The following is a 25,241-nucleotide window of genomic DNA, read 5'->3' as shown; positions in this document are numbered from 1 at the left end:
GTCCCCCCACCACTCCCAGCATATTGTGCTCCTGTCTTTACTTCAGTCAGCAAGCAGTCTACTGTTCTAAAAGTTGTGTTTGGTTCTTTGAAAATCCCTGCTATGAAGAGGAGCGTGTCCTTCCTCAGTACCCTGTCAACCTTCTTTTGCAAGTTGATATTAAATGACCTGCCTAGAAAATAGGTTCTATAACATAAGAAAATGGTATTTTTGAATCAATTCCTAGGTGTGTTGTTTGGACTGGTGATGAGCGAGTCTTCTTTTATAATCCCACCACTCGGCTTTCTATGTGGGACCGGCCCGATGATCTGATTGGAAGGGCGGATGTTGACAAAATTATTCAGGAGCCCCCTCATAAAAAAGGATTGGAAGACATGAAGAAACTAAGTAAGTTGTAGATGAGGAATTTATCCTCTTGTTTTAAACAGTTCTCTAATATTTTGATAGTGTCAAAGCCATTTAAGAACTTTTAACTCTTAAAAATAGACTTCTATTCTGGTTTGAGTGAGGTCATTTAGATATAAAAAATATAAAGCGTTTGGACCGGATTGTGTTTTGTCTACAACATACTGTCTTTGCCAAGATTTTTAGTTAAAGATAGCTATATTGGAAATATGGCTGAAATGGTCTTCAGGAAGCCTTGTAGCACCTTTTGGGACCAGTGGTAGAGTTTTTGCAATAATCAAAACTGTACATAATATTTTTCATTATTTTGTCTATTCATTTAATAAAATACAAAATGCAAAATTTTGTAAAAATGTTTAGTCTTTTGGAATAGGTAAGCCTTATTCCTGAGAATATAGTGACATTAAATCTTAAGGCATTGCTTCTAAATGTACATTATATTCAGACAGCTTTTCAGTGTGTTGAGTGCAAATATTTGTACATAATTTTTGTTGTGTAGTTATTGGTAATTGGCCTTGTATTGATATGACTGTGGTTTTATAGAAACCCAACCTCTGTGTAGTATAGAAGCATGGTTAGAAAATAATTTAGTACTTCTAATGAAACAGATCTTAATATTTATAGTGATTAAGAAATTTTCATGGATTGTATATCTGTGGTACTGACATTTTCTGCTTATAAGTAATATCCAAATCAGTGCAGCTTTAGTACTTATCTGGTACTGAAGGTCATAAGAACCTGTTTTTTTACCCTTCAGCAATATTTGTTTTATAGTTAGGAAAGTAATACTTTATAATCGTAGTATTGAATGAGGCCATGAAGGTATGTGATTTGCTTTTGTTTTTTGAGTCTGTTTTCAAATATCTGATTTATTTGATAAATAGATTAACAGGCATCATAGCCACCATAAATCCTGAAATCAGGAAGGTTTTATTTTATATTTATAAAGTTAAGGCGTGGGTAAGAAACATTTCAAAATGAATTAAAAATTTAATGTAAAGGGAGAATAAGAAATACAGAATTATTATACTTTGTTTAATGTCTTTTTTTTTTTTTTTTTTTTGGTTTCTCTCCGGTACCGGGAACCGAACTCATGACCTTGCGCTTGCCAGGCAGGCGCTTTGCTGCTGAGCTAAATCCCCAGCCCCCTGTTTAATGTCTTATAAAATAAATATAAAAGTAAATATTAAGAGGTAGATATTTTATGTGAACAGTAATTTTTTTTTTTAAAGAGTTGTGAAATACATGCATGTAACTGTTCATAATAATATTTGAAATGTTTTTGCCAGGACACCCGACCCCAACCATGCTGTCCATCCAAAAGTGGCAATTGTCTATGAGTGCAAGTGAGTGAAATAACTATAAATTGCAACTTCTTTTTAATGGTGTTAAAGCAAGTTTTCTGGTAGGGATCAGCAAAAAGATTCTTGTTTGCATAATTCAGTAGCTGCTTGCTTATTTTCAGACAAAGTTTTAATCAAATTTTGTCTTACAGTTAAAGATGAGCAAGAGTTAATGGAAGAACTTAATGAAGATGAGCCCATTAAAGCAAAAAAACGGAAGTAAGTAATACATATAGTTTATGCAATTCCAGGTAGATTTACCTTTTAAAGTTGATGAGGTCTTCAGCTTGTGGTCAGAAGGGACAGGTAAAGTACATGATTTAGGAGATGGAAGTCATGAATTGCTCTCTTAGGCAATATATTAAATAGCTTTTTTTTTACAATATCGATATGGTGTCTCTTCTGTTGCTAGACTTAGAGAAGATTGGATTGCTTAAATATGTGTAGTGATTATTGTGAAGCCGATGTCATTTTAGTAAGTTAACTCTAGAAAATTACTAAGTCTAAATTTTATTTAAAAAATTTTTTCTTAATATTGACCCCCCCGAAAACACCACTTCAGAGATCTCAGAAAGTCACAGAGATTTGTCTTTATATATTGGTCTTGCGACAGCCTCATTATCAGTCTCATCACTGCTATCTGGTGAGGAATGGAAGCACGAGCTTAGAAAGTGCTTTGAGACAGAGAGACTGTTTGGAGCAGCAGAAGCATTAGTGTGGCCAGTACTATAAAGTTGAATTGGACAAAATGTGAATGTTACATATTGTCGGGGGTGGAAGATTGGAGTGGGAGGGGGTGGGGGGGATGGGACCATTATTTAGCAGCAGAAAGGAAAGTTTGGAGACGTTATTAGGGAGTGCTTAATCATAGTTCTTCTAATCAGAGGACAGATTGAATGCAGCCAAAGTATGGTGAGGATATAAGTATGATAACCCCTATCAAGGGTGGTTCTTTTTAAGAATTTTTATTGGCATCAGTAAATTAATATACTATAGAGAATGACTCATAATCTATCACCTTGACACAGCTGTTCTCATTTTTACAATTGACATTTTAGTTCTTGACCAAGTATATTTTATTAGTTGTGATAAAACAATTTTGTGTTCTTTTAAAATTTTAGAATGAAACATTTGTTTTCTTAATTATTATAAATGACTGTATTCATTCTGTTTATTTACCATAATTTTGGATGTTTCTATGATGATAAACTTTTAGGTTGTTTTTAATTGTTTGTTCTTATAGACAACTCTGTAAGGTTTTTAACTGCTTTTATCAGGAGAATGTCAAAGAAGTCCTTTATGTGGATTGCCCGAGCTTCTCTATTTAGGTACAAAGCTAAAAGCCTATTTTTCCTGGCTTAGTTTTCCTTTTATTTCTTTTATTGAGATAGATAGTGATAGTTTGTATTGTGACATTTTCATTTAGTGTATAATTCTGTAAAGGTTATTTGTTTTTGTTTTTATATTTCTTGGATATCTTTTAACTCTTTATTTAAATAGTTCTTAAATAAATTATTTAAAGAGGGTATATTGTTTGGCAAATTGCTTTTACCTGTTTGTTTTGTGCATATCTTAGGTCACAGACTATCTCGTAAGTTCCTGCAGGTCACCGACTGTTTCTTCTATTTCTTTTGACTCAGTATTACCTCTCGTATTGATGGGTTAGCCTTGGTTCTGTTTAAATCTCCTGGGCTACCTGTAGTTCCCTATATTGGATTTCCAGTACATTTGTGTAGGGAATATAATACTCTTTTATTAATACTGTGCATTTAGTAGATCATATTTAAGGAAGATCTGTTCAGATATACCTGAGTATCACTGAATTACTTTTTGGGATTATTTACATGAATCATAGGCCTTTTTCATAATCATATGTTTTGAGAGGTGACTTGATTTCATATTTGCAATGTCACTTGAGTACCACACAAGCAGTGGGCCTGTCTTAGCTTTAAGTACATTTTTGGAGGAACAAGAAGTAGTTTAGTCATTGAACAGTTCTAACTCCTACTCCTACTACTACCTAACTACTCCTGGGCCCATGTTGCTCTCTGGGACCTGTCCTTCAACTTAAATCTCAACTTACCACCACCCACAGAGTGAGTAATAAAGATGTCAGGTAGGTAAGGTGTATATCTCACATGTCCACTTGGCCAAGTCTGCAGATGCTTTAATTTTATTTTCAAAGCAAATGTGGGAGATTACTAAGACTTAGTAACATACCAACTTTTATTAGATTTAAAAATATTTTATGAAATCATGAAACATTTTGGAAAATGTCATTTTTTTCCTATACTATTTTACGGGCTAAATTATATTTTGTGCTGTTTAGTTCTAATATGTAGTTATCACAAGCAGTGCTAGATAAGCTTTTCAGTTTTTTTGTAAAATCATTCACTTCATGTATCAACTAGTGCTAGCAAGAGAGCATATTGAAGGTATATTTATTTTTTCTTAATATAGTATAATATCATTAGAAACTTACTGTAATTTTATTAGAATGAAAGCTGTTTATCGCTTAGAGTTCATTTGAAACCCTCAGTATAATTTTTTTTTGCCAAAGATATGCTACTCAGTAGTGAGTCTTGAAAATTCCTTAGATTTTAAGATTTTAGTAAGATTCGTTGTTAATATTTTGTCAGCTGATGCCTTATATTTTATTTTTTATAGGAGAGATGATAATAAAGACATTGATTCAGAGAAAGAAGCTGCCATGGAAGCTGAAATTAAAGCTGCCCGAGAAAGGGCCATTGTCCCTCTGGAGGCCCGAATGAAGCAGTTCAAGGACATGCTGCTAGAGAGAGGGGTCAGAAAACAATCTTTGGGGGAGATATTTCTGTTTTGTATAAGTAATATAAATATGTCTTGCTAAAAGGTCAAATCTAAGGTTAGTGCTCATGTTGTGGGGGGGGTAAGGGAACCCTATCAAATTACTGTACATTTTTTTGAAACAGCCTTTTCCTTGGCTAATCATATCATACTTAACTAAACGCCATTTTACTATCCTTTTAAGTACAAATAACGTTTAACATTTGTTGGGTCATGTAATTTTGGTAAGTAAAATATATATATATAAGTGTTAACATTACAGAATGGCGGACTACTTCGGATAGGTAAGGTATATACAATTCCTTTAATATCTTGAATGACTTTTGATTAAAGGAGAACTTATACTTTATTATTTAGAAGCTATTAAGGAAGAATTTTGACCTTTGGGTTGTATTCACACATTTATTTGAATAAGTAAAATTGTTCAATTTTAAATTACAGCATTGTTCACAAAAGTAGAGCTAGTATGGGAAATCAAAATGCAAATCTTCAAGGCTTTTTCTGATGTAGTGATTTTTTAAATGTCACCCAGTAGTGGTTATTTTAATGAGTAATTAAGTGTGTGTTATTCCTATATAATATAGAAATGTTCAGAGCCAATTAGTATGGAAATTTTCTATTGCTAGTCTCCCACTGTTTGTCATTTATTAGTGATGGAACTTCAGTACGGTTTTTATGTCTCCTTTACAAACAGATGTCCTGTAGATTTCAAGCAAAATTGTGACCTTTATGATTTTAGACCAAACTTAATTATGAGGCAATACTTTTTTTATTTTAAAGGTGTCTGCTTTTTCAACATGGGAGAAGGAGTTACACAAGATAGTTTTTGATCCTCGGTACTTACTTCTTAACCCTAAAGAAAGAAAACAGGTAAAAGGAAAAATAACATGAGAAATATAAGATGTGTATTCGTTGACTGCATGGGTTTTAGGGAATAAAGTGCTGTTCCTTTTTTTTTTCTTCTTCTTCTTAGTACAGTACTTGCATCTTAGCACATCGTCATTTTTGGATCTGTGTATAGACTTTTCTGCCTCACAAATAGATATTTTGACCCTTTCGGTCATGACTTTTTAATTACTTTTGATTTATTATAGTGTTAGGGCTTTTACACTGAGCTGCACTTGTAAGGGCCCCTTTCTTCATGTCTTTGTTGCCTGAACAGGTTAAGTGTAAGGTGGTCTGAAAACTTACTTCAAATGCATTTATTTATTTGCTTTTTATTTGGCAAATGATGCAGATTTTGAATAGAAAAATACTAAAGTGCAGATGAGTAGAGGAAAAAAAAAATCTGTAATCCTACCCAAAAGTAAGACCGCCATTGAGCCTTTGGTTATAGCCTTTTTGACCAGATTGTGACAAGATACAGATGTAGCATGTGTACATATTATAGATAGATAGTATACAAGAATGTATTTATGTCTCATGTATACTGCACACACACAGAATCCACATCTAGGTAGCATCTGTTAAACTGGTTTCATTACAGCCGTAGAGAAATGGCCACTGCAGAGTCTCTGCTGAAATAAAGTTGCATGAAGTCATTTCCATGGTGGCTCAGCAACATGTATCACCTCGTGATGATGACTTCTTTCTCTAAAGCATTGCACATTGCACTTATAAATTGGTCATGAGTTACCTAAATGACAACTTATAATAGGTCATGAATTACCTAAATGACCCCAACACTGATCTCTGTAAAATGGTGAGTATTTGAACCACTGGGAATAGTGCTCTTGAGCTATAAAAATTCCTTTGTTAACATTAGTGGTCATCTTCAGTATTTATAATCTAGTGATCTGAATAATTCTCCACGTAGTCTGCACCATTTTGCCTGTAGACTTAATAATGGACTTTCTTTTATTCTTTTTTTTTGTACCGGGAATTGAACTCAAGACCTTGTGCTTGCCAGGCAAGTGTCTGTACCACTGAGTTATATCCCCGGCCCCTAATCATGGACTTTAATGCAGAGAGAAAACTCACAGTGTACCAAGCATGTTTTTCAGTAGTTGTAATAGAAAGGGATGACTTTTCAAATATCCTCACATTTACATTTAAAGTGTTGTAGCTGTTTTTTTTTTTTTTTTTCTTCTAAACTGTTTATGTGTAATCTCATTCTAACATCTTAGTTGATGGTCCTATCAAAACATATTTCAGTCAGCATTGATTCTTTACTCCCGTTATATTAGAAAATCTACTTATAAAACATTTTCTACATCTAACCTGTATTCATCATTTCCCCCACTGACACTGTAAGACACTATCATTAACTCTTGTCTCCTGTGTAGCTCCTAACTGATCTTTTTCCAAAACTCCCTCCCTCCTCCTCTCTTTTGGCCCTTCCCTTCTTCCTTCCTTTTTTTTGGTACCGGGAATCAAGCTCAGGACCTTGTGCTTGCCAGGCCAGCGCTGCACCACTGAGCTATTTCCCCGGTCCCCTTCTCCCTCCTTTCTTCCTTCCTTCCCCTCCTTCCTTACTGCTCTGTGGTCATGTTCTTTTTCCACAGGGCAGCCAAACTAGTTGTAAATTTTGAAGTTAAGTCGGTGTTCCCCTACCTAAAACTATCTGGCACTTCCCATTTCATTTAGGATAGTGATGCTAACCCTTTTAGAATTTTCAATGGTATAGACAGCCCTCTGCAGCACATGTGCCATAGGTTTAGGATAAAACTGAAGCTCTTCTTGGTGTATAACATTTTATATATACTCATTCCTCTATACCCACTGAAGCTCTTTTTAAAAAATTTTTACTTATTTATTTATTGAGACAGAGTTTCATTATATAATTCAGTCTGTCCTTAAACTCACTTCTTATCCCAGGCTGAATTTGCAGTGCTCCTCTTGCCTCAGCCTCCTGAGTGCTGGGATCACAGGTGTGTGCTATGATGCCTGTTTGAAGCTCTTTTTGTTCATTGTAGCCATACTGGTTGAGATACTCCATGAATAAGCTCAGCACTATTTGCTAGTACCGTTGTGTGGAATATTCTTCCTTGAGGTGTTGGAATAGCCAACTTCATCATTTCAAAGTGCTTTTCAATCAGTCTTCGTGAATATTACCTCTCTGCCTTCCTTATTTTCTGTAGAGAACACATAGATCTGATTATGGAAAGTTACATTGGTTATATGTGCCTCCCCGTACTACATAAATTGAATTAGGAGCTTTGCCTTGTTCTTGCTCTGCATATATTGTCTGAATCAGTGCTTAATCCAAATACCTTAGAAGACTTACTATGAAACTGTGACTTACTCTTCGTGGCACTGAGTGTTATCATTTCTGTTTGAGTGAAATTATGAGTACTATGTTGAGAATTAAAGTTCTTTCACAGTTTGGAAAGCATTCTGCAAGCTGATGGTGATTTTATCTCTCTAATAAAATTAGGCTTAAAAAGAGAACAGTTTTATTTTTGTTTGTTTGTTTTGTTTTTTGTTTTTTTTTTCCAATACTGGGGATCGAACTCACGACCCTGCACTTGCCGGGCAGGTGCTGTGCCGCTGAGCTAAATCCCCAGCCCCAAAAGAGAACAGTTTTAGCAGTCTGTCTCAAACAAAAACTCTATAAAGTTTTTATGCTTTTTAGTTAGACTGTTCTCAAAACTATTGAGGTAAGGACTAAGGAAAGAGAAAGTAACTTTTGCATTAAGTTATATATATACTTTTGTATGTGCAGGGAGAAATTGATTAAGAGAAACCAGAAAGGTGCTAGCTTAAACATTTGCATAATCTGAAGTTTGTGCTTTGATTTAAAAAGAATTTCATTGGAAATGTTTTAAAATTACATCTTTCAGTTCTTTTTCTAATTGTAGGTTTACATATAGTTTACATCATATAAAAGATACATATTTTCTTTTCAGTATTGATTTGTATGTATTTGCAGTACATGATTACATTCATCATGGGGAGCTGGTACGTGTGCATAACACATCTTAATTCTTTTAATTTTCCCTTTTCCCCTCCCTCTCCCCTCCTTCAAAAGATGCAACCATAAATTGTAACATGTTTTTCCTTAATCTTGTTATGAATAAAAGGTCACCTGAGGGGTCAAGAAATATTTTTCCTTGTTTTGTTGTGATAATTTTTAAATGAATAATATTTTTTAAAAAGCCAGACTGTTCCATATAGGATTTTAGGTACTGTTAACAGATAGTAGTTAGGCTAACACCTTAATATAAGTTGTTTCTTCTCTTACTTCAAAGTAAACATTTTAATACACTCTGTGCTGTTGAGAGCTTTTTAGTGTTGCCAGTATTGTTACTAAGGTGCCATTACTGACATAAGTCAGACTTCAGTAGCATGACTCCAGGTTTTCTGGGCTACTGCTGAATCAGTGTCAAATTATAAGTTGAATTTTATTGATATGAAAATTAAATAGTGGAGACTTACATTTTATAGTTTTAGTAAACTTTTATTTTGAAGAAAAATCCACATATAGAAAAGTAAAAAATCATTAGGGAAGTTAAGAACATAATTGTTTTAAATTGCTTTAGGAAAATGCGGCCAAGTGTTTTGGGAAGCATGACAAAAATAATTAGGAGACACATGGGAGCGTAACAAAACCTTCACTTCCTATGAGATATTCGCCTTAGAGAGTGATTCTTAAGCTTTGGCCTGGGCTATTCCAGAGGAAGGGACATGAAATTCTTTCTAGACGCTCAATAGAAAGTTAATGTAAATTCCCTTAGACTTTATATGTCATGTAAAACTTTTGTAAGAGAGTATTATAGGAAAAAGGAGTTGGAAGCAATTCTGTTCTTCCCTGCCTTCAGCATGTAACTTTGATGTGATTTACAGCAATGCTATATTAGAAGGTATTGAAAATGACCTGTATCGAGCCAGGCATGGTGGTACATGCTTGTAATCCTAGCACTCAGGAGTCTGAGGCAGGACGATCATTGTGAGTTCAAGGCCAGCCTGAACTGCATAGTGAGACCCTGTCCTCCCCCCCCCCAAAAAAGAAAAAGAAAACGTATGTCTAGTAGTAGGGACTGACAAGGTAATTGTATATGTATCTATATAGCATTTTTAAAGACTAGTGATTAGATACTGTATATACACCTCTGGAAGAGATGTCTAAGGTCTTTTAAAGAAAACATTTCTTTCAAGTTTATATCATGTTGATTACTCATTTTTAAAGAACCAAATAGTTCCCTATTAAACGTTAGAGAAAATATGAGTGCTGTCCTAGTATTTTTATCTTCTTGTAGCATCTCTCACAAAGCTTTCTGATTTGCTTCAGTCTAGACTGGGTGCCTTCTATACCTGCTAAATAGCTGTCATCTGGAATTTTCTTCATTTCTCTTTTTGGAGTTGTGGTGATTGTAACTTATTCCCTACATCATAAGTCTTTTCAGCTTTGTTTTACCTATTTCGATGCATTCCATCCTTCCTCTACTTCCTGGAGAGAAGATACAGGGAAATATGATAGGAAGGTAACAATGGTTAATACATTGCATATTGTTACCTTTAAGTTAGTTACTCAGGGTATGAGATATCAGCATTTAATAGTCCAAACAGTATTAGCACAAACCTACCTTTCAAATGAACTGAGAGAAATTAGTAGTGTAACTATTTTAACTATCTTTTTAATATATATACATATATATGTATATATATTTTTTTCCTTTTGCTTTTCCTTTCTTTCTGTTTTTTAGGGTTAGGGTTAAGGCCTTTTATTCCACTCTTATTTTGAAGTATGTGGCTAGCTAAGGAATTGGAAGTGTTTCTTTCAGGATTTTGAAGGCAATGCTTTTATACTAGTTCTCATTATTGTTTTTGAAGGCTTTCTGTTATCTGTTCATTTATTTTTCTGCTAAGGTCCTGTAGAGGTCTTCTCTTACTCTTTAGTTCTACCACATCATGGTGATATACATTATATTCCCTGGTGGAGGAGTTGAGGAATCCATTGTGTTGAGCTCTTGGTGACCTTTTAATATGGAAAAATCTTTCAGTTATCCCCCCTCCTCCCCCTGTTGTTTTCTGTTTCATAGTTCTGAAACAGAATTTGCTTTCCTGGCTTGGTTCTCAAAGTTTGTGATCTATTTTCTCCTGTTTTCTGCTTTTTAAAAAAACTTCCTGTATGATTTTCTCACCTTGGTTAAACAAACTCTTAGTTAGATTTTTCTTCCCTCTTTTAATCTCTAAAAGTTTTGTGGGTTTCTGTCTGTCTTTTTCTTTCTTTCCCTTTTTTTGGGGGGGATATTTTTTCTTGTTTTATAGTTGCAATGTCATAACTCTGTGAAGTTATTTAGATTTTTTTCTTTTAATTTTGTGTTTTCTGGGATAGTCTCTAATTCTGCTAAGTTTTTTCTGTTTAGCGGTCAGTTTTTCATGTTAGAATTTCCTTAGTGTCTCATAGACCTTGCATTGTAGTAAGGCACGGAACACTAAAAGACTGTGTGGGCGCTTGCATCATCTGCACGCGCCTTCGGGATTTGGGCTTGATGGCAGGGTTCTTTTTCCCAAACAGTGTGCAATTTTGCCTCATGGGGACACGTTTGAAAACAAAAACTAGTTGCTTATTTCAGTATTATCAATGTGCATTATTAAGTGGGGGGGGGGAATATTACAGAACAGATATAAAGCTTGATTACAGTTTGGTGAAAATAATTGCCTTAAGCATTGAAGTGAAATACTATAGATTCCATACTATTGATTTTTTTTTTTTCCTACAGGGAATTTGGGATGACCATGATCTCTCTTACACATTTCTGTATTCTTTGAAATATTTGTAACAACTGAAGGGGTGTTGCTGGCATATAGTGGGTAGGGGCCAGGGTTACTGTTAAACATCCAGCCCCCAAATGTTTATTGTGCCAAGGTTGAGAAGTACAGTGATGCTGATTTGTGAGAATTCTCTGGAGCCTGTATCTTTTAGGCTGGTCAGATTCCTAAAAAGAATGTCTGTTCTCCTGGTAGGAACAAAAAGGTCTTGCTGCTTTGGTTATGAGAGTCTGGCAGTCTGACATACCTTATTCCTAATTCATGCTCACCCAATCTGGCGATACTTTGTTTTACTGTTTAGAGCAGAAATTAGCAATTTTTTTAATGGAAAGGATCAGGTAACTAATATTTTAGTGGGCCATATCATGCCTGCTTTAATTGCTATTTTAGTGTGACTATATCTATAGTCTGTAAAGGAACAAGCATGATTGTGTTCCAATAAACCTCTATTTATGGATCCTAAAAGTGATCCTAAACATTTTATTTTCATGTGTCATAAAATTTGCTGTTCTTTTCCAACCCACTTAACTGTAAGCACTCTTTGAACTGTTAAAAAAATAGCCTGAAGGATTTGATTTGCCAGCCCTTTGCATGAGAGTAGCTGCTTGCTTTTTATTAGGACTGAAGAGAGGCAGTGTATGGGAACTTTAAAAAGTTGGTGAGATTTAGCGATTTGCTTCTTAAACAGCCTTTTCTCAAATACTCCTTACTATAGCTGTACCACACCTGCATTTTTTGTGTTTGTGCTATCAATTCCTGAGCTATTTGAGGATTTTTGAAGCCATAGATAGATGGATAGATAGATAGACAGACAGACAGACAGACAAGATGGATGGATAGATAAATGTCTTTGCTTTTTTGACTGTGGGATTATATTCAGCTCTTTCATGTCCATTCCATTCTTCATACTTCTCTGTCTGCTTTGCAGCTTCCCAGGTGGCTCTTTTTGTCATTTCCCTTCCATTGTTGGTTTATGACTTAAACATAAAATTTTCTTTTATTTTGTTAGTGTTTGAAGAAAACAGGAACGAGGTTTTCTGTTCATCATTTTGAGTGTACATTATTAAATGGAGGAAGTATTTTTTTTTTTTTTGTACATGGAATCGAACTCAGGACCTTGCACTTGCCAGGCAGGCGCTTGTGCTACTGAGCTATCTCCCCTGCCCTAAATGGAGGAAGTATTATAGAATAGATGTAAAGTCTGATTACATTTTGGTGATAATAATTGCCTTAAGCAATGAAGTAAAATTGCCTTAAGAAATGAAGTATTCTATAGATTACGTACTGTTGTTTTTTTTTTTCCTCCCCTTACAGGGAATTTAGGAGAACTATGATTTCGCTTACACATTTCTAAATTCTTTTTGTTTGTCTGTTTTTGAGACAGGGGTCTTGCTATGTAGTTCATGCTGACCTTGAGCTAACTGTGTAGCCCAGGCTCGCTTCAAGCTCACTGCTATCCTCCTGCCTTAGCCTCCTGAGTGCTGGGATTACAGGCATGTGTCACCATACCCAGCTTTCTAAATTCTTTAAAATAGTTATAATGTCTATTTGTTTTGTAATCAAGGGGAAATTAAAGAGGCTTTTAACTTTTTTTTCTCTTGTTCTGTAAGTCTAAGCAGACAGATGTATAATACTTCACTGAAGTTTAAAGTGGAACTTGCAATAGATAGTGTTTTTTTAATTATCTGTATTTAATAATACTCTATTATAGCTTGGACAGACTTTTGGTAGATAAGTTACATATATGAAATATTGACATGTCAAATTGATATATTTTGTAATAGGTGTTTGATCAGTATGTAAAGACCAGGGCAGAAGAAGAACGTAGGGAAAAGAAAAACAAAATAATGCAAGCCAAGGAAGATTTCAAAAAAATGATGGAAGAAGCAAAGTTTAATCCAAGGTATGTGGTTTATTACTGTTGAAAATCAAATGTGTGTTTATTTTCTTCAAAGACCCTGCCCCCATTTGTATGGCTGTGTGTACCGATACCTTGTGGATTTCTGAGTATTTGAACACGAAAGTGCCTTATTTGTGTATTGGTTTCTGCCTTTCTAATCTTTTTGTAGAATGTTTCCTTTTAGAGAACCCCTCAGGTGCTCTAAAAAGGGTACTTTTGAATTAAATGTTTTCCTATGGGGAGTAAGTTCTTCTCTAGAAACTCGTTAATGGTGTAACATCCCTGTCTTCATAAAGGTTTATGCAGACAAGAAGCACTATTTTGATCAAATTGAAGTGGGCAAGGACCTTTCATTTTGAAGTTTTCTAAACATCTAGATTGTATTTGGCATTTTCAGTCAAGTTGTTAATATGTATTGAATACATGTAATGATATGAAGAAAATGAGGCATTTTAAATATGTATCTCTAGCATTATAATAACAGTAATAGCAAGTATTGAGTTTTATGTGCTTAAGCATATATTCCTAAATGCACTTAGATATGTTATTGAATCTCAGAACAGTCAGTATGATGTAGGTACTCATCAATCCTGTTTTACAGATAAGGAAATAAGGCATTCATACTATGGGTAGGAGGAATTGTTATTTATGGCTTAGCTATAATAGTGTTATGAAGTTACTGTGAATACCTCAGTACATGTACTGTGAATACCTCAGCCCAGGCTAGCCTTGAATTCCTCCTATCTCAGCCTCCCAAGTGCTAGGATTTACAGAAGTACTGCTAACTTCTGTGAATTCCTGTCATCTGTCTGTCTTGTCTGTCCCTGTCCTTGTATATCTCTGTCTCTATTGATGGCAATACTGGGGATCAGACCTATGCCCTTGTGTGTACTAGGCAAATGCAGTACCACTGAACTATATCCTTAGCTCCATAGAGAATTCCTAAAACTGTAGGGTGGAACCATGGAAGGGCTGCATTAAATGGTACTTTGAATGAACTCATTTTATTTAGACTGTTATTAATAGCAGACTTAGGGAAGAATGATGATACCTGTCTTTTTCTCATTGCTGAGACAAAATATCCAATACCCAAAGTTAAAGGAGGAAAGGTTTATTTAGCTCACAGTTTGTAGAGGTTTCAGTCTATAAGCAGGTGGCTCCAAGGCAGAGGGGCATCACAGAGGAGAAACAGTTCATGGCAAGCAGAGGGCAGCAGAGTAGTGAGTGATAGGTGTTATGGTTTATGTCTGTGTGTCCCCTCCAAAACCTCATGCGACCATGGGGCAGGCTTTTAGAGTTGAATTGTGGGTGTGAGAGCTACACCCGCCCTGGGGTGGATAGTTTGCATATGTAAGGGAGAGGAAAAGAGTGCTTGGGGCCATTCCTCCCCCATCCCACCCTGGTGTGTGTTTGCAGCTTAGCTGTGTTCTGCCGCCCTGAGCTGTAGCTCTTTGCCATGTGCCACTCTGCCTTATAATCTGCCAAGTACGGACTGAAACTTCCACGAACTGTAAGTGAAATGAACCTTTCCTTCCTTAATTTTGGGTGTCAGGTATTTTGTCCCAGCAGCGAGAAAAATGGTAACCAAGACAATAGGCAATGACACTAGCCTACTTTCTGTCCTTTATATTTTATAGGGACCACCCAATCTTAGGGCAGGTAGCACTCACACCCAGGGTGGGGTACCCTGAATCCTGTGCAGAACTATACCAAATCAGTCAGCGTACTAATTTAGTAACCACACCTGCCTGATCCTGGCATCACACACTCTAGATCCAGCTACCTCTGAAAAGCCCCACCTTAACTGCATGAGGCTTTTGGGAGGGACACCTAGACACAAGCTATAACAGATGTTATTGGAGATAGTGTATTTAGTATTGTAGTGAAATACCAGGAGAGTCAGAAATATAAGAGCAACTTCAGGTGTTGGTATATTTGTAGCTAAGAAGAATGTAATATTCTTCAGGGGCTAATAGAATTTCAGACTCTTCAGGTGATTGTGGGCTTTTTCCTAAAAAGTTAGAAGAATGAACTCATGGGTCACAGTAGTTGAGACTGCGATAAAAGACATTTTATGGGCAGTTGAGGAAAAATGGGTATTATATATTGGAGGACTATTAATGAATTTTCTTGAGTTGCTGTAGTTACGACAGAAAAAGGGTTACTTAGGAGTTGCATGCTATGAATGCTTGTGTTTGTAGCTTTTATCAAATCGGTGAAATGTATTTATTAAAACTCTTTATAGGTCTGGGAATAACTGAAATTCCAGAGGTCTCTCTTTTGTAGATGTAAGTCCTACTATATTGTGTACCCTACTGGTATTTTATTTTGAGCAGATAAGATTGAAGTGGTCTGTACAGTGCAGATTACTTTAGAAAATAAAATCAGCAAGCAGCTACATTGGTACATTTAGCGTATAGGTTAGGACCATTTTTAGTATGTAGAAGAAAATAAGAATTTAAAAGTAAGAAAATATGATCCATTGTCAAGTTGGGAAAAGACCACTGTCACAAAACTCCTTGGTAGAGCCAGGAAATGTAACAGTGGGGATTGTCCCAAAGGGAAAGGATGATTGGGGAAAATTGTTCAACTGTGCCTGTCTCTTCTGTGTCATTTTCTTTTTAATGTAAACTTCAGGCGTATTTGCCATGGTCACCTACACGTCCTTCTCTCCATCCCCTACCACCAGCTTACTTGTCTCCCTCAAGGATTTTTTTCCTTTTACCTGGTCGATTTTAAAATAGTGCTTTTCTGTGTTGAGTTATACAAACACATCTCCGTAAGAGTCTAATGCTGAACTTTTGTTTTAGTCTTATAATAAAAGATAATAAATATCTTACCTATTATAAATAATGTCTAAAATAATTTAATTCTCATTTTTACATGTTGGTTTTGCATTTTTTAAAAGTTTATGGTTTTTAAGTGTAGTAGTATGCATTTAAAGTTGTAAAGCAAGGTGCTTAATTTATTACCAAGAGAGAACATTTAATGTACTACAAGTGATCCCTGTTACGGGATACACATTTTTATTTTACCTTAAAATTTTATTATGGTTGCATGTATATTGTTCAAACCAAGTTGGCAATATTTTCTGTTGTTTAAGATGTTAAATATATGAAAATTGATAAAATTATGAGTAATTTGACTGTGTAGAAAAGATTGTTATAGTCTGTCTTTTGCTAGCAGTAGTTTAAAAAATATCATGTTACCTGTGAGTGCTACTCTTAATTTTTGGTTAATATTTTAAATTCTGAATTCTAAAGTTGACCAGCCAGTTTTTCTTTGAAATTAAAGGCATAGTTAGTCTTTGTTTTAACACAGAAGAGTATTTTTGCTTTGAGATACTGTAGTATTTAAGGTGAAAATAAACTTTATTTTTACCTTGTAATAACATGCTAAATAATGGTTGCTTTATTATCAGAGTAAATTCTTACTGTATAAAATGAATTCTTAGTATTAAAAAATATTTACCCAGTGTATATTAAAGTTTATAATGCTTTGTATTCACAGACAGAGTTCCATTTTTTATTTTGTCTTTTTGAGACAGGGTCTCGCTATGCAGTTCAGGCTGGCCTTGAGCTCACTTTGTAGCCCAGGCTGGTCTCAAACCTGCAACCATCCTCCTGCCTCAGCTTTCCGAGTGCTGGGATTACAAGAGTTCCATTTTTAATACCATACTCAGTAGCCCTCATTGGCCTCATCTTTTCACTTCAGCCTATTTGGTTTTTTGTTTTTTTTTTTTTTTTGTTTTTCTTCTGGTACCAGGAATTGAACTCATGACCTTGCACTTGCCAGGCAGGTGCTTTGCCACTGAGCTAAATCCCCAGCCCCACTTCAGCCTATTTGGGATTTGCGGAGATTTTGTGGTCTATATTGATGTTTTTCATCGAATTTGTGAAGTTTTTAGTTAGGTTTTCTTTTTTCTTTTTGCCCTTTGGGATTTTATTTAACACATATATTAAAGCTCTTGATGGTATCTTGCAGGTTCCTCCCAGTCTTTTTGTTTCTTTTTTTTTTTTTTTTTTTTTTTTTTTTTTTTTTGGTTTTTCTCCGGTACCGGGAACCGAACTCACGACCTTGCACTTGCCAGGCAGGCGCTTTGCCGCTGAGCTAAATCCCCAGCCCCTTTTTTGTTTCTTTTGATTAGATAATTTTTATTGACCTAACTGCATGTAAATGGCTCAGTCCTAACCTGTGTAGTTAATGTTCTTTTTTTTTTATATTTTCCATATATTTGTTTAAATTTGCTGTCTGTTCATTAAGACCATGTTTCTCGTCATTTTAACTGATTTTCCCTTAATTCTTTCAATGTACTTAAAAGTAGTTGTTGCTGGGCGTGGCGGTGCATGTCTGTAAGCCAAGCTCTGGAGGCTGAGGCAGGAGATCAGCCTGCTGTGAGTTTGAGGCCAGCTTGGGCTGCAAAGTGAGCTAAGGCCAGTCTGAACTACACAGTGAGACCCTGTCTCAAAAACCAACGAAAAATTGACTATTTTAGGATAACATCTTGACATCTGGGATTCAGTTTCTGTTGAAATCTAAAAAATAGCTTTCCATGAATTACATGTTTCTTGTAAAATTTTTCAGCATTGTGAATAACTGGGACTCTAGAATCTTTTCTTTTTCACTGAAGAATGGGGGTTTTTGTTTTAGCAGGCAGTTACTGGCTGCCCCCTTAATTTTAGACTAGATTTTTAGGGGAGATCTCTGAAAGCAGGATGTCTTTCTCCTCTTCCCAGCTACCTCCTCTGGGGATCTTTTGCGGACTGTGTTGGCAGCACTATTGAATCTCCGTTGTTTTTTCTCTCAACCCTGTAATAGCATGGTGTAGGAAATGGCCATTCCCTGTTCTTGGCCTCATCTGTGGACCTTTTGGGAACCATTTGTAGGTTGGGTTCTTCTGGGGCACCCTCCTTCATAGATTTTTTTTCTTTTAGCACCCAAAATCTGATGTTTGCTACGTACAGTTTTGGGGCCACTGTGCTCTGTTTGCACTCAAGGTCTTTGTACCTTGGGAAATTGTCTGAAGGTTATTAATTTCTCTTTTTTCTGGCATCTCAATCTTACTTTTTGGGTTTATTTTTTTCTTCCCCGGTACTGGGAATCGAACTCAAGACATTGCACTTGCCAGGCAGGCACTGTGCCGCTGAGCTAAATCCCCAGGCCCTCAGTCCTACTTTCTATATTGTTAACCCCCTCATATATTTTGTTCAGTTTAATCTCTAACATCCAGCTGCCACCACTGTAGCCTTTCTTTGATATTTTGAGACAGGATCTCACTATGTAGTTCAGGCTGGCCTTGAATATAATTCATAACCTTCCTGCCTCACCCTCTTAAAATGTGTGATTATTAGATGTGTGCCACCGCCACACTTGACTTCTTTTGTCTTTGCAAATATAAATGAACGAATGAATGAATGAATGAATGAGTATTCCTCTTGGTTCATTCTGATGGCATATTAATCACTAGCCTCATTTTGATTTTTAAGCTTTTTTTACTCCTTTCCGTGACTCATTATTCACTGTTGAGGCAGATTTTGGGATCAAATATTTGGCATATATTCATGCTAGGAAAATGATATTTTTGTTATACTTTTCTGCAAGCAAAAACAGCTCAACCAAAGTTAGTGCATCTATCATTTTGTTACAGAGCTACTTTTAGTGAATTTGCAGCCAAACATGCTAAAGATTCAAGGTTTAAAGCAATTGAAAAGATGAAAGATCGAGAAGCATTATTTAATGAATTTGTGGCAGCTGCAAGAAAGAAAGAGAAGGAAGATTCGAAGACCAGAGGTGAGAAGGTAAGGTGGTTTTAATTCCAATGGTGGGATTGATGGGAGGGTGAATGGGAAAGACTAATCTCGTGCTGTATTTCTAATTTCATTTATGGACATAAATAGTTCTGTATTTACTGTTCTTTTACATTTTATACTGGTTTATATTGCTCACAATGCTTATTTTAGTAATTTCACTAGACTATATAGGTTGTCTTCATTATATAGGTTGCTTTAAATTTTAGGGATGGGGTTATAGCTCAGCACAGTGCCTGCCTGGCAAATGTGAGACCCTGAGTTTGATTTTTGGTACCAAAAAAAAAACTTTATTAACACTGAGAAGTCTGGTAAGCTCAGAACTGTTTTGCAGGACTGCCATTTCAGTGGTACTTGCTGAATGGCTAGTAAGATTCTTTATAGGTGATAAAATTTGAATTTCAAAGAACTTTATTTTCTTACCCTGTAGAAAATAGCATTTTAGTGACTTTCTAATCTTTTAGTAAACACATCTTACATATAAATTATTGCTTATTGGAATTAAAGGTTAGCTATTAAAGATTAATGAGTTCCAAATGTCATTTGAAAATAATGTTAGGAGTAAAGAGGAGCTCACCACCGAGGCGGCAGCCTGGTAAGAAGATGCACCAGAGGTGCAGAGCCGGCAGAACGCGCAGCGCTCTCCTCCCAGTGTCCCAGCGCGCTGTGTGAATGGGAGCAGGACCTCTGGGAGCCTGCTCGTTCTTGACATTTAAAAATTGCTGCTTATTTCAGAAAGCTAAAATATGACAATTTCTATTAAGAATGTTGTAAGAGAATTAATACTAATCTTATTGAGAAAAGGCCTCTTTCATTAAGATAGTGACAGTAGTTGGTAAAACAACTTTTGGCAGAAATGATCTGAAACTTCTTAACTCTCTGATTTATTGGGTTTTAAAGTAAATCTTTCCAGAATTATTTAATGTTAACTTTTAAAAAAAAAAATATTATACCTGTTAGGATATGTGTAAAGTCAAATTCTTCATAAACATTTTATATGTTGAATTAGAGTCAGGTTAATAAATTGTTACTTTCAGAAAAACTGACCTGATGAGAGAAGATCAAGTAAATAAATGTTTACTATTGCATGCTTTTATACAGATTAATGTATTTCTGCATTTGTAGCTTATTTTCTAAACACGTTTTGTAACTTTTATGTATTTTATAATAAGGGGATTGGTGTTACAGACTCGTGCTGTGCAGCCTTTCAGTTAGTTCATTAGACAGCTGTCAGGCAGTGACATACAAAGTATCATGGGTTCCCTAGTGAGGAGAGAATTGGTAGCTCTCTGTGGTGGCTTTAGCCTCATGTAGTTCTGGTACTTGACATTCTTTTAGTCTTGTTTCCCTTATGAAGTGGTAACAGTTGTGCCTAGAACATTAATTTTAAAAAAGAAATTAAATAGACATGATGTCTAAATGAATCTAAAATACTCAACTTTATTTTCTGTTGATTGCAAAAGTTTTAATTCTCTAAATTGGAGGTTTGTCTTTATACTGGTACTAAGTAAAAATTAATAAGGCATGACATTACTAAAAGGAAGCTTTTTCAGACGGTTTAAATAATGCAAAATCACTTAGTAGTCCATCAAAGAAGTCTTCAAAGTAAGGGTTTTCAAATATAGTAGATTTATATTCACATTCTGAGAAGTATTTGGTTTATGAAATTTTGTTGCCTCTTGCATGACTTCCATTGCATTAATTGTATTGTTAGGGCATAAATTGTTCGTGCTATTTTTTAAAATCACATTGTAACTGTAATTGGATATAAGATCAGTACCAGTAGCATGAAATAGTACAGGTTTTAAAACAATCACTTGCTGAGTCAAAACCAGTGAAGAACATTGCTTCTGAGGAAATCTTTTTTTAAGTACCATTTTTGAGTTAAAGGTAGGATCATTTTGATTGTAGTTTTTAACCATTTTTCATTTTATAAAAAAAGCCCTTAAAAGTCTTTTTCTACTTGTGTGATTGTAAAATTTTTAATTCTCTAAATAGTAGGTTCGTCCTTTTACTGGTACTAAATAAAAAATAATGAGGCAGCACATTGCTAAAAGGAAGCTTTTTCAGACAGTTTAAAGAATGTAAATCACTTACTAGTCCATCAAAGAAGTCTTCAAAGTAAGGGTTTTGTCAGATCAACTACCCTCAAAATTTTATTATTTATTTCTATTATTATAACCAGTTTTTGTAAAATTGTAGTTCAAATACTTTAGCTTTTGAAACAGCACATTTGAAGTTACACATAATGGAGTCGGTCCTGTGTTATGAAGCCATTGTCCCATTATGAGGCTGTCTATTACTGAGTATTTTTGTAGGGAAGAAAACAGGAATAACACAGTGGATTGAGCCTCGTGGTAAACCACATGTTTTGACATTTATGCAACTGTCAAATAACTCTCACATAGGTAATAATAGCCTTAGGAAGCCTTTTAAACCTGTTGTGGTAATATCCATAATGAAAGGAAGTTAAAATTTAACTTTATTTGTAGTTCATTTGTTTACACATCACACATTTTAACACTGCTATTTGAGAACCCTTTCTTTATAGGCTTCATGTCTAATATTTAAAGATTGCTTTAAGTTAATGTAAATTCCTATGGTTTAGAAAAACTATTCGATACAAATTGCATGATTTTATTTAATGTAAATTTTGTCTTCTACCAAAAACACCTAGGAATTTAGTGTTCATTATTTTAGATATAAAGTAGGTAAGAAGAAAAATTACATTGCATCACTTTACATCAAGTGGCTTGTTAATAACAGTCTTATTTTGTTCGTTTTTTTGAGACAGGGTCTCACCATGTAGTCCAGGCTGGCCTTGAACTCACTATATTGCCCAGCCTGGCCTCAAAGTTGTGGTGATCCTCCTGCCTTAGTCTCTCAAGTGCTGGAATCACAGGCATGCGCTGTCACACCTGGTTTAACTGTCTTTTTATGGGTTTTTTCATTAATGTAAACAGTCGAGAGCCATTAGAGGAATCCATAGCTCGCTCTTTTAAAAATGTTTCTAATGCAGAAATTGTTTCTTGTAACCTTACAAATTTTTTTTTTTTTCCAAAAGAATGTGGAGCCTCTCATTTAGTCAGTCCTCTAATATAAGAAATGAGGTTGTGAGAGGAGTTGATAGTGTGGGAATAACTAGAAAAAATAATGCATTTATTTTTGTGCCCACACATTTTATATTCTGACTCAGGCCCTAATTTCTTACTCCCTTGGTCAAGCAGGAAGGCAGAATATTTAATCCTGTTCTGGAAGAGGTTCTTGACATCAGCAGAATCTTTTAGTAAAATGACTTCAGCTACCTTGAGTATCTTCTGTGGTAGGAATACAGGGTAATTCAAGTGAGTTTAAACTTAAAAACAATTAGGTCCTCAAAGGTTCCTCTTGATTTTTAAAGTATTTTACTGTCAATTCCTAAGTCTGAGTCTTAGCGAATAATAAAGGCAGCTCAGTGCAAATTCATATTCCCTATGAATATGTGGCAGTAAGATCAAAACTGAAACAGCCTTCTCCATTTTTTTAATATTTAGGTTTTCTGTATAAAATATGACATACTGAGTTTGACATATTTTAAATGGGAGCGAAATACTGGTTTTTTTTTTTTTTTTATTTCCAATGAAGGAGTAATTGTTAGTATTTTTAACCATATTTATACTTCTCTAAGTGTGTTTTGAAAGCTAATTGATCTCATATGTAAGGTAAGTAAATACTTTTCTAGTTGTAAATATTTAGATATGAGGAATTTCTCATGGTCCATCATTCTTCCCTATACCATTATCTGTTTTAAATACAGATCAAGTCAGATTTCTTTGAATTGTTGTCTAATCATCACTTGGACAGTCAGTCTCGATGGAGTAAAGTAAAAGACAAAGTGGAAAGTGATCCACGTTACAAAGCAGTGGACAGTTCATCGATGAGGGAAGATCTTTTTAAACAGTACATTGAAAAAATAGCCAAGGTAACGATTTTATTTGTACTGTTACTGAAGCATGAAATTATTAACTTTAGCAGTTTATGGGGTTTGGAATTTTTCTTGTTAATATTCTTAATGTATAATTCTCTAGGAGATGATTTGGAGATGGGGTATAATGTTCAGATATGTGTATTCTTGGTAAGAACTAGGTTTGAAACACTTGGTTTGACCAGCTGGTTATTCTGCGGAAATGTGTTTTGATGGAGTTAGTCAGAACTGTAATGTGATTTTACTTTTACAGAACTTAGATTCAGAAAAAGAAAAGGAGCTTGAAAGGCAAGCCCGCATTGAGGCAAGCCTTCGAGAACGGGAAAGAGAGGTTCAAAAAGCTCGTTCTGAACAAACGAAAGAAATAGATCGAGAGAGAGAGCAACACAAACGAGAAGAAGCCATTCAGAATTTCAAGGCGCTTCTGTCTGACATGGTATAATACTTGATTTATTCATTCATTCATTCACTTGCCCCCTATCTAAGGTACTATTAGACATCAGTGATACTACCTTACTGTGAACATTTTAATTATTTTAATTGACTGAGAGATAATTTAAAGTTGTTTAACAGCATTTAAAAGTTGGATACTTGGTTTTAGCTTTGTTAGGACAGTCCTATAGTTACTTAGCAAGTTTAGTAATTAGGTGTTTTACTTACATGAATATTCGTAACCTTTTAGCCATAGAACGTTTTAATTCTTGTTGAAAGTCATCTTAATCTGGTACATACTTACCTGCCGTAGTAATCAAGTGTGCTGAACATAATGGGACCTTTTCCTTGGTGATTTGGGGTCATCGCCATGATGATTGCTGTACAGATAGCTGGTATGAGATGTAGGACTAGAGGTGTAGTGACCCAGTTTCCCTTGAAACCTTCTTGAAAATCCTTTTGCCTTATCCCTCAGGGTTGTTGAGGTATGTAGGGTTTTCTGTCCCTACGCTGAATGCTCCTAGACTGCTGTGCTGTATTACTTGTTTGTTTTTAACCTTCGTCGTCATATTCCTTACGTTGTTTCTTCTCATGTATTCAGTGAGACTCTTATTACTTATGTTGCTTCTTTCTCCTTTGCTTCTGCTTGCTTTTTTTTTTTTTTTTTTTTCTGCATTCTGGACAATTGTAGTTTTGAAATTTCTCTCCTGGCCTCCAACAGTCCCCCAAATTCATCTGATTTTGTCATTCTTTTGATTACCTGTAGAAAATGAAGGTTCTCCATACCCAGTTGCCTATGGGTCAAAGTCTACTTTTTAGCATACTATATAAGGTCATCCTCTATTCTTCTGCCTACATGTTACTTTATCATCTTGCTTTGCTCACCTTCTCCTTAAGCTCCAGCCTTGCTCAACTTAGTCGTGATGACCGCCACCATTCTCTTTGCTTTATGCCAGTTCCTCTGCATAGAATGCTTTGAAACTTCCCATGGCAGCACACACTTTCTCAGTGTTCAAGTGTGTGCAAGTTTCTGTGAGGCTGCTCCCTGCCTGTATAGCCAGACTTGACCTCGTTTTTCCTTTTACTGCACTTGAACTCAGCATACACTTCTGCACATATAATTATTTGCTTATATTTCTGTCCTTTAAAAAAGTGACAGCATCTTATTTTGTAGTCCCATTGCCAAGCATTATATTTACCTGACACATATTTAGCTGTTTGATAAATGCTGGTTAAGTAAATATTTTTATCTCTTTAGTCGCCCATATTTCCTAGGATTGGCAATAGTATGACATAACTTTTCTTTCCTTTTCTTTCTGGCACTAGAGATTGAACCCAGGGCCTCTGCACTTGAGCTAGATCCCCAGTCTTTTAAAATTCGAGACAAGGTCTCTATAAATTGCTTTTAAAAAGTTGTCCTGGGTGAGTTCAGACTTGTAGTCCTCCTGCCTCAGCTTCCTGTAGTGGTGGGATTCTAGTTAGGTGTCACTGTACCCAGTGTGACTTAATACCGTTAATATCAGTAATATTGGTTGATCAGACAGACCTATTATATCTTCTGTTATTTTATCTTTTTCAATTGACAGGTGGAATTGTATATATAGAATAACTCAAGCTACTTAACCATCATTTCATACACTTACCATTTTTGTGGTAAAACATTAGAAATTTACTCTTATTTTCAGTATGTAATGCACTAACCATCCTGCTGTGTAATAAATTTCAGAATTTATTCTTGCTGTCTGTCTGAAACGTGGTACCCTTTGAGTAGTAAGTCCCCGTTTCCTCCCTTCACTTTTTACCCCTTTCCTTTGTGACCGTCATTCCACTGTCCACTTCTGTAACTTCAG

General features: G+C 35.3%; 1 protein-coding gene across 5 annotated transcripts in view; it reads left to right on the top strand.

Moving 5' to 3' along the window:
• The window catches only part of Tcerg1 (transcription elongation regulator 1), a 67,659-nt gene that overhangs the window by 35,234 nt on the left and 7,184 nt on the right, over positions 1-25,241 (top strand). For 4 of the 5 annotated variants that reach the window (XM_005380673.2, XM_005380669.2, XM_005380671.2 and 1 more), the window contains 9 exons: positions 227-387; positions 1,695-1,751; positions 1,901-1,967; positions 4,416-4,551; positions 5,355-5,444; positions 13,073-13,191; positions 18,836-18,986; positions 22,792-22,956; positions 23,213-23,395. In XM_005380673.2, the coding sequence (XP_005380730.1) occupies positions 227-387; positions 1,695-1,751; positions 1,901-1,967; positions 4,416-4,551; positions 5,355-5,444; positions 13,073-13,191; positions 18,836-18,986; positions 22,792-22,956; positions 23,213-23,395 (1,129 nt within the window). Of the gene's footprint in view, positions 1-226; positions 388-1,694; positions 1,752-1,900; positions 1,968-3,025; positions 3,077-4,415; positions 4,552-5,354; positions 5,445-13,072; positions 13,192-18,835; positions 18,987-22,791; positions 22,957-23,212; positions 23,396-25,241 lie in introns of all 5 variants that reach the window. The other variant, XM_005380670.2, reaches the window with a different exon arrangement.

This window comes from Chinchilla lanigera, unplaced genomic scaffold (genome assembly GCF_000276665.1).
Source record: "Chinchilla lanigera isolate Chin_1 unplaced genomic scaffold, ChiLan1.0 scaffold00014, whole genome shotgun sequence".
In the NCBI taxonomy this organism is placed as follows: domain Eukaryota; kingdom Metazoa; phylum Chordata; class Mammalia; order Rodentia; family Chinchillidae; genus Chinchilla; species Chinchilla lanigera.
The sequence above is the reverse complement of the archived record's forward strand: the minus strand, read 5'-3'. Positions and strand labels throughout refer to the sequence as shown.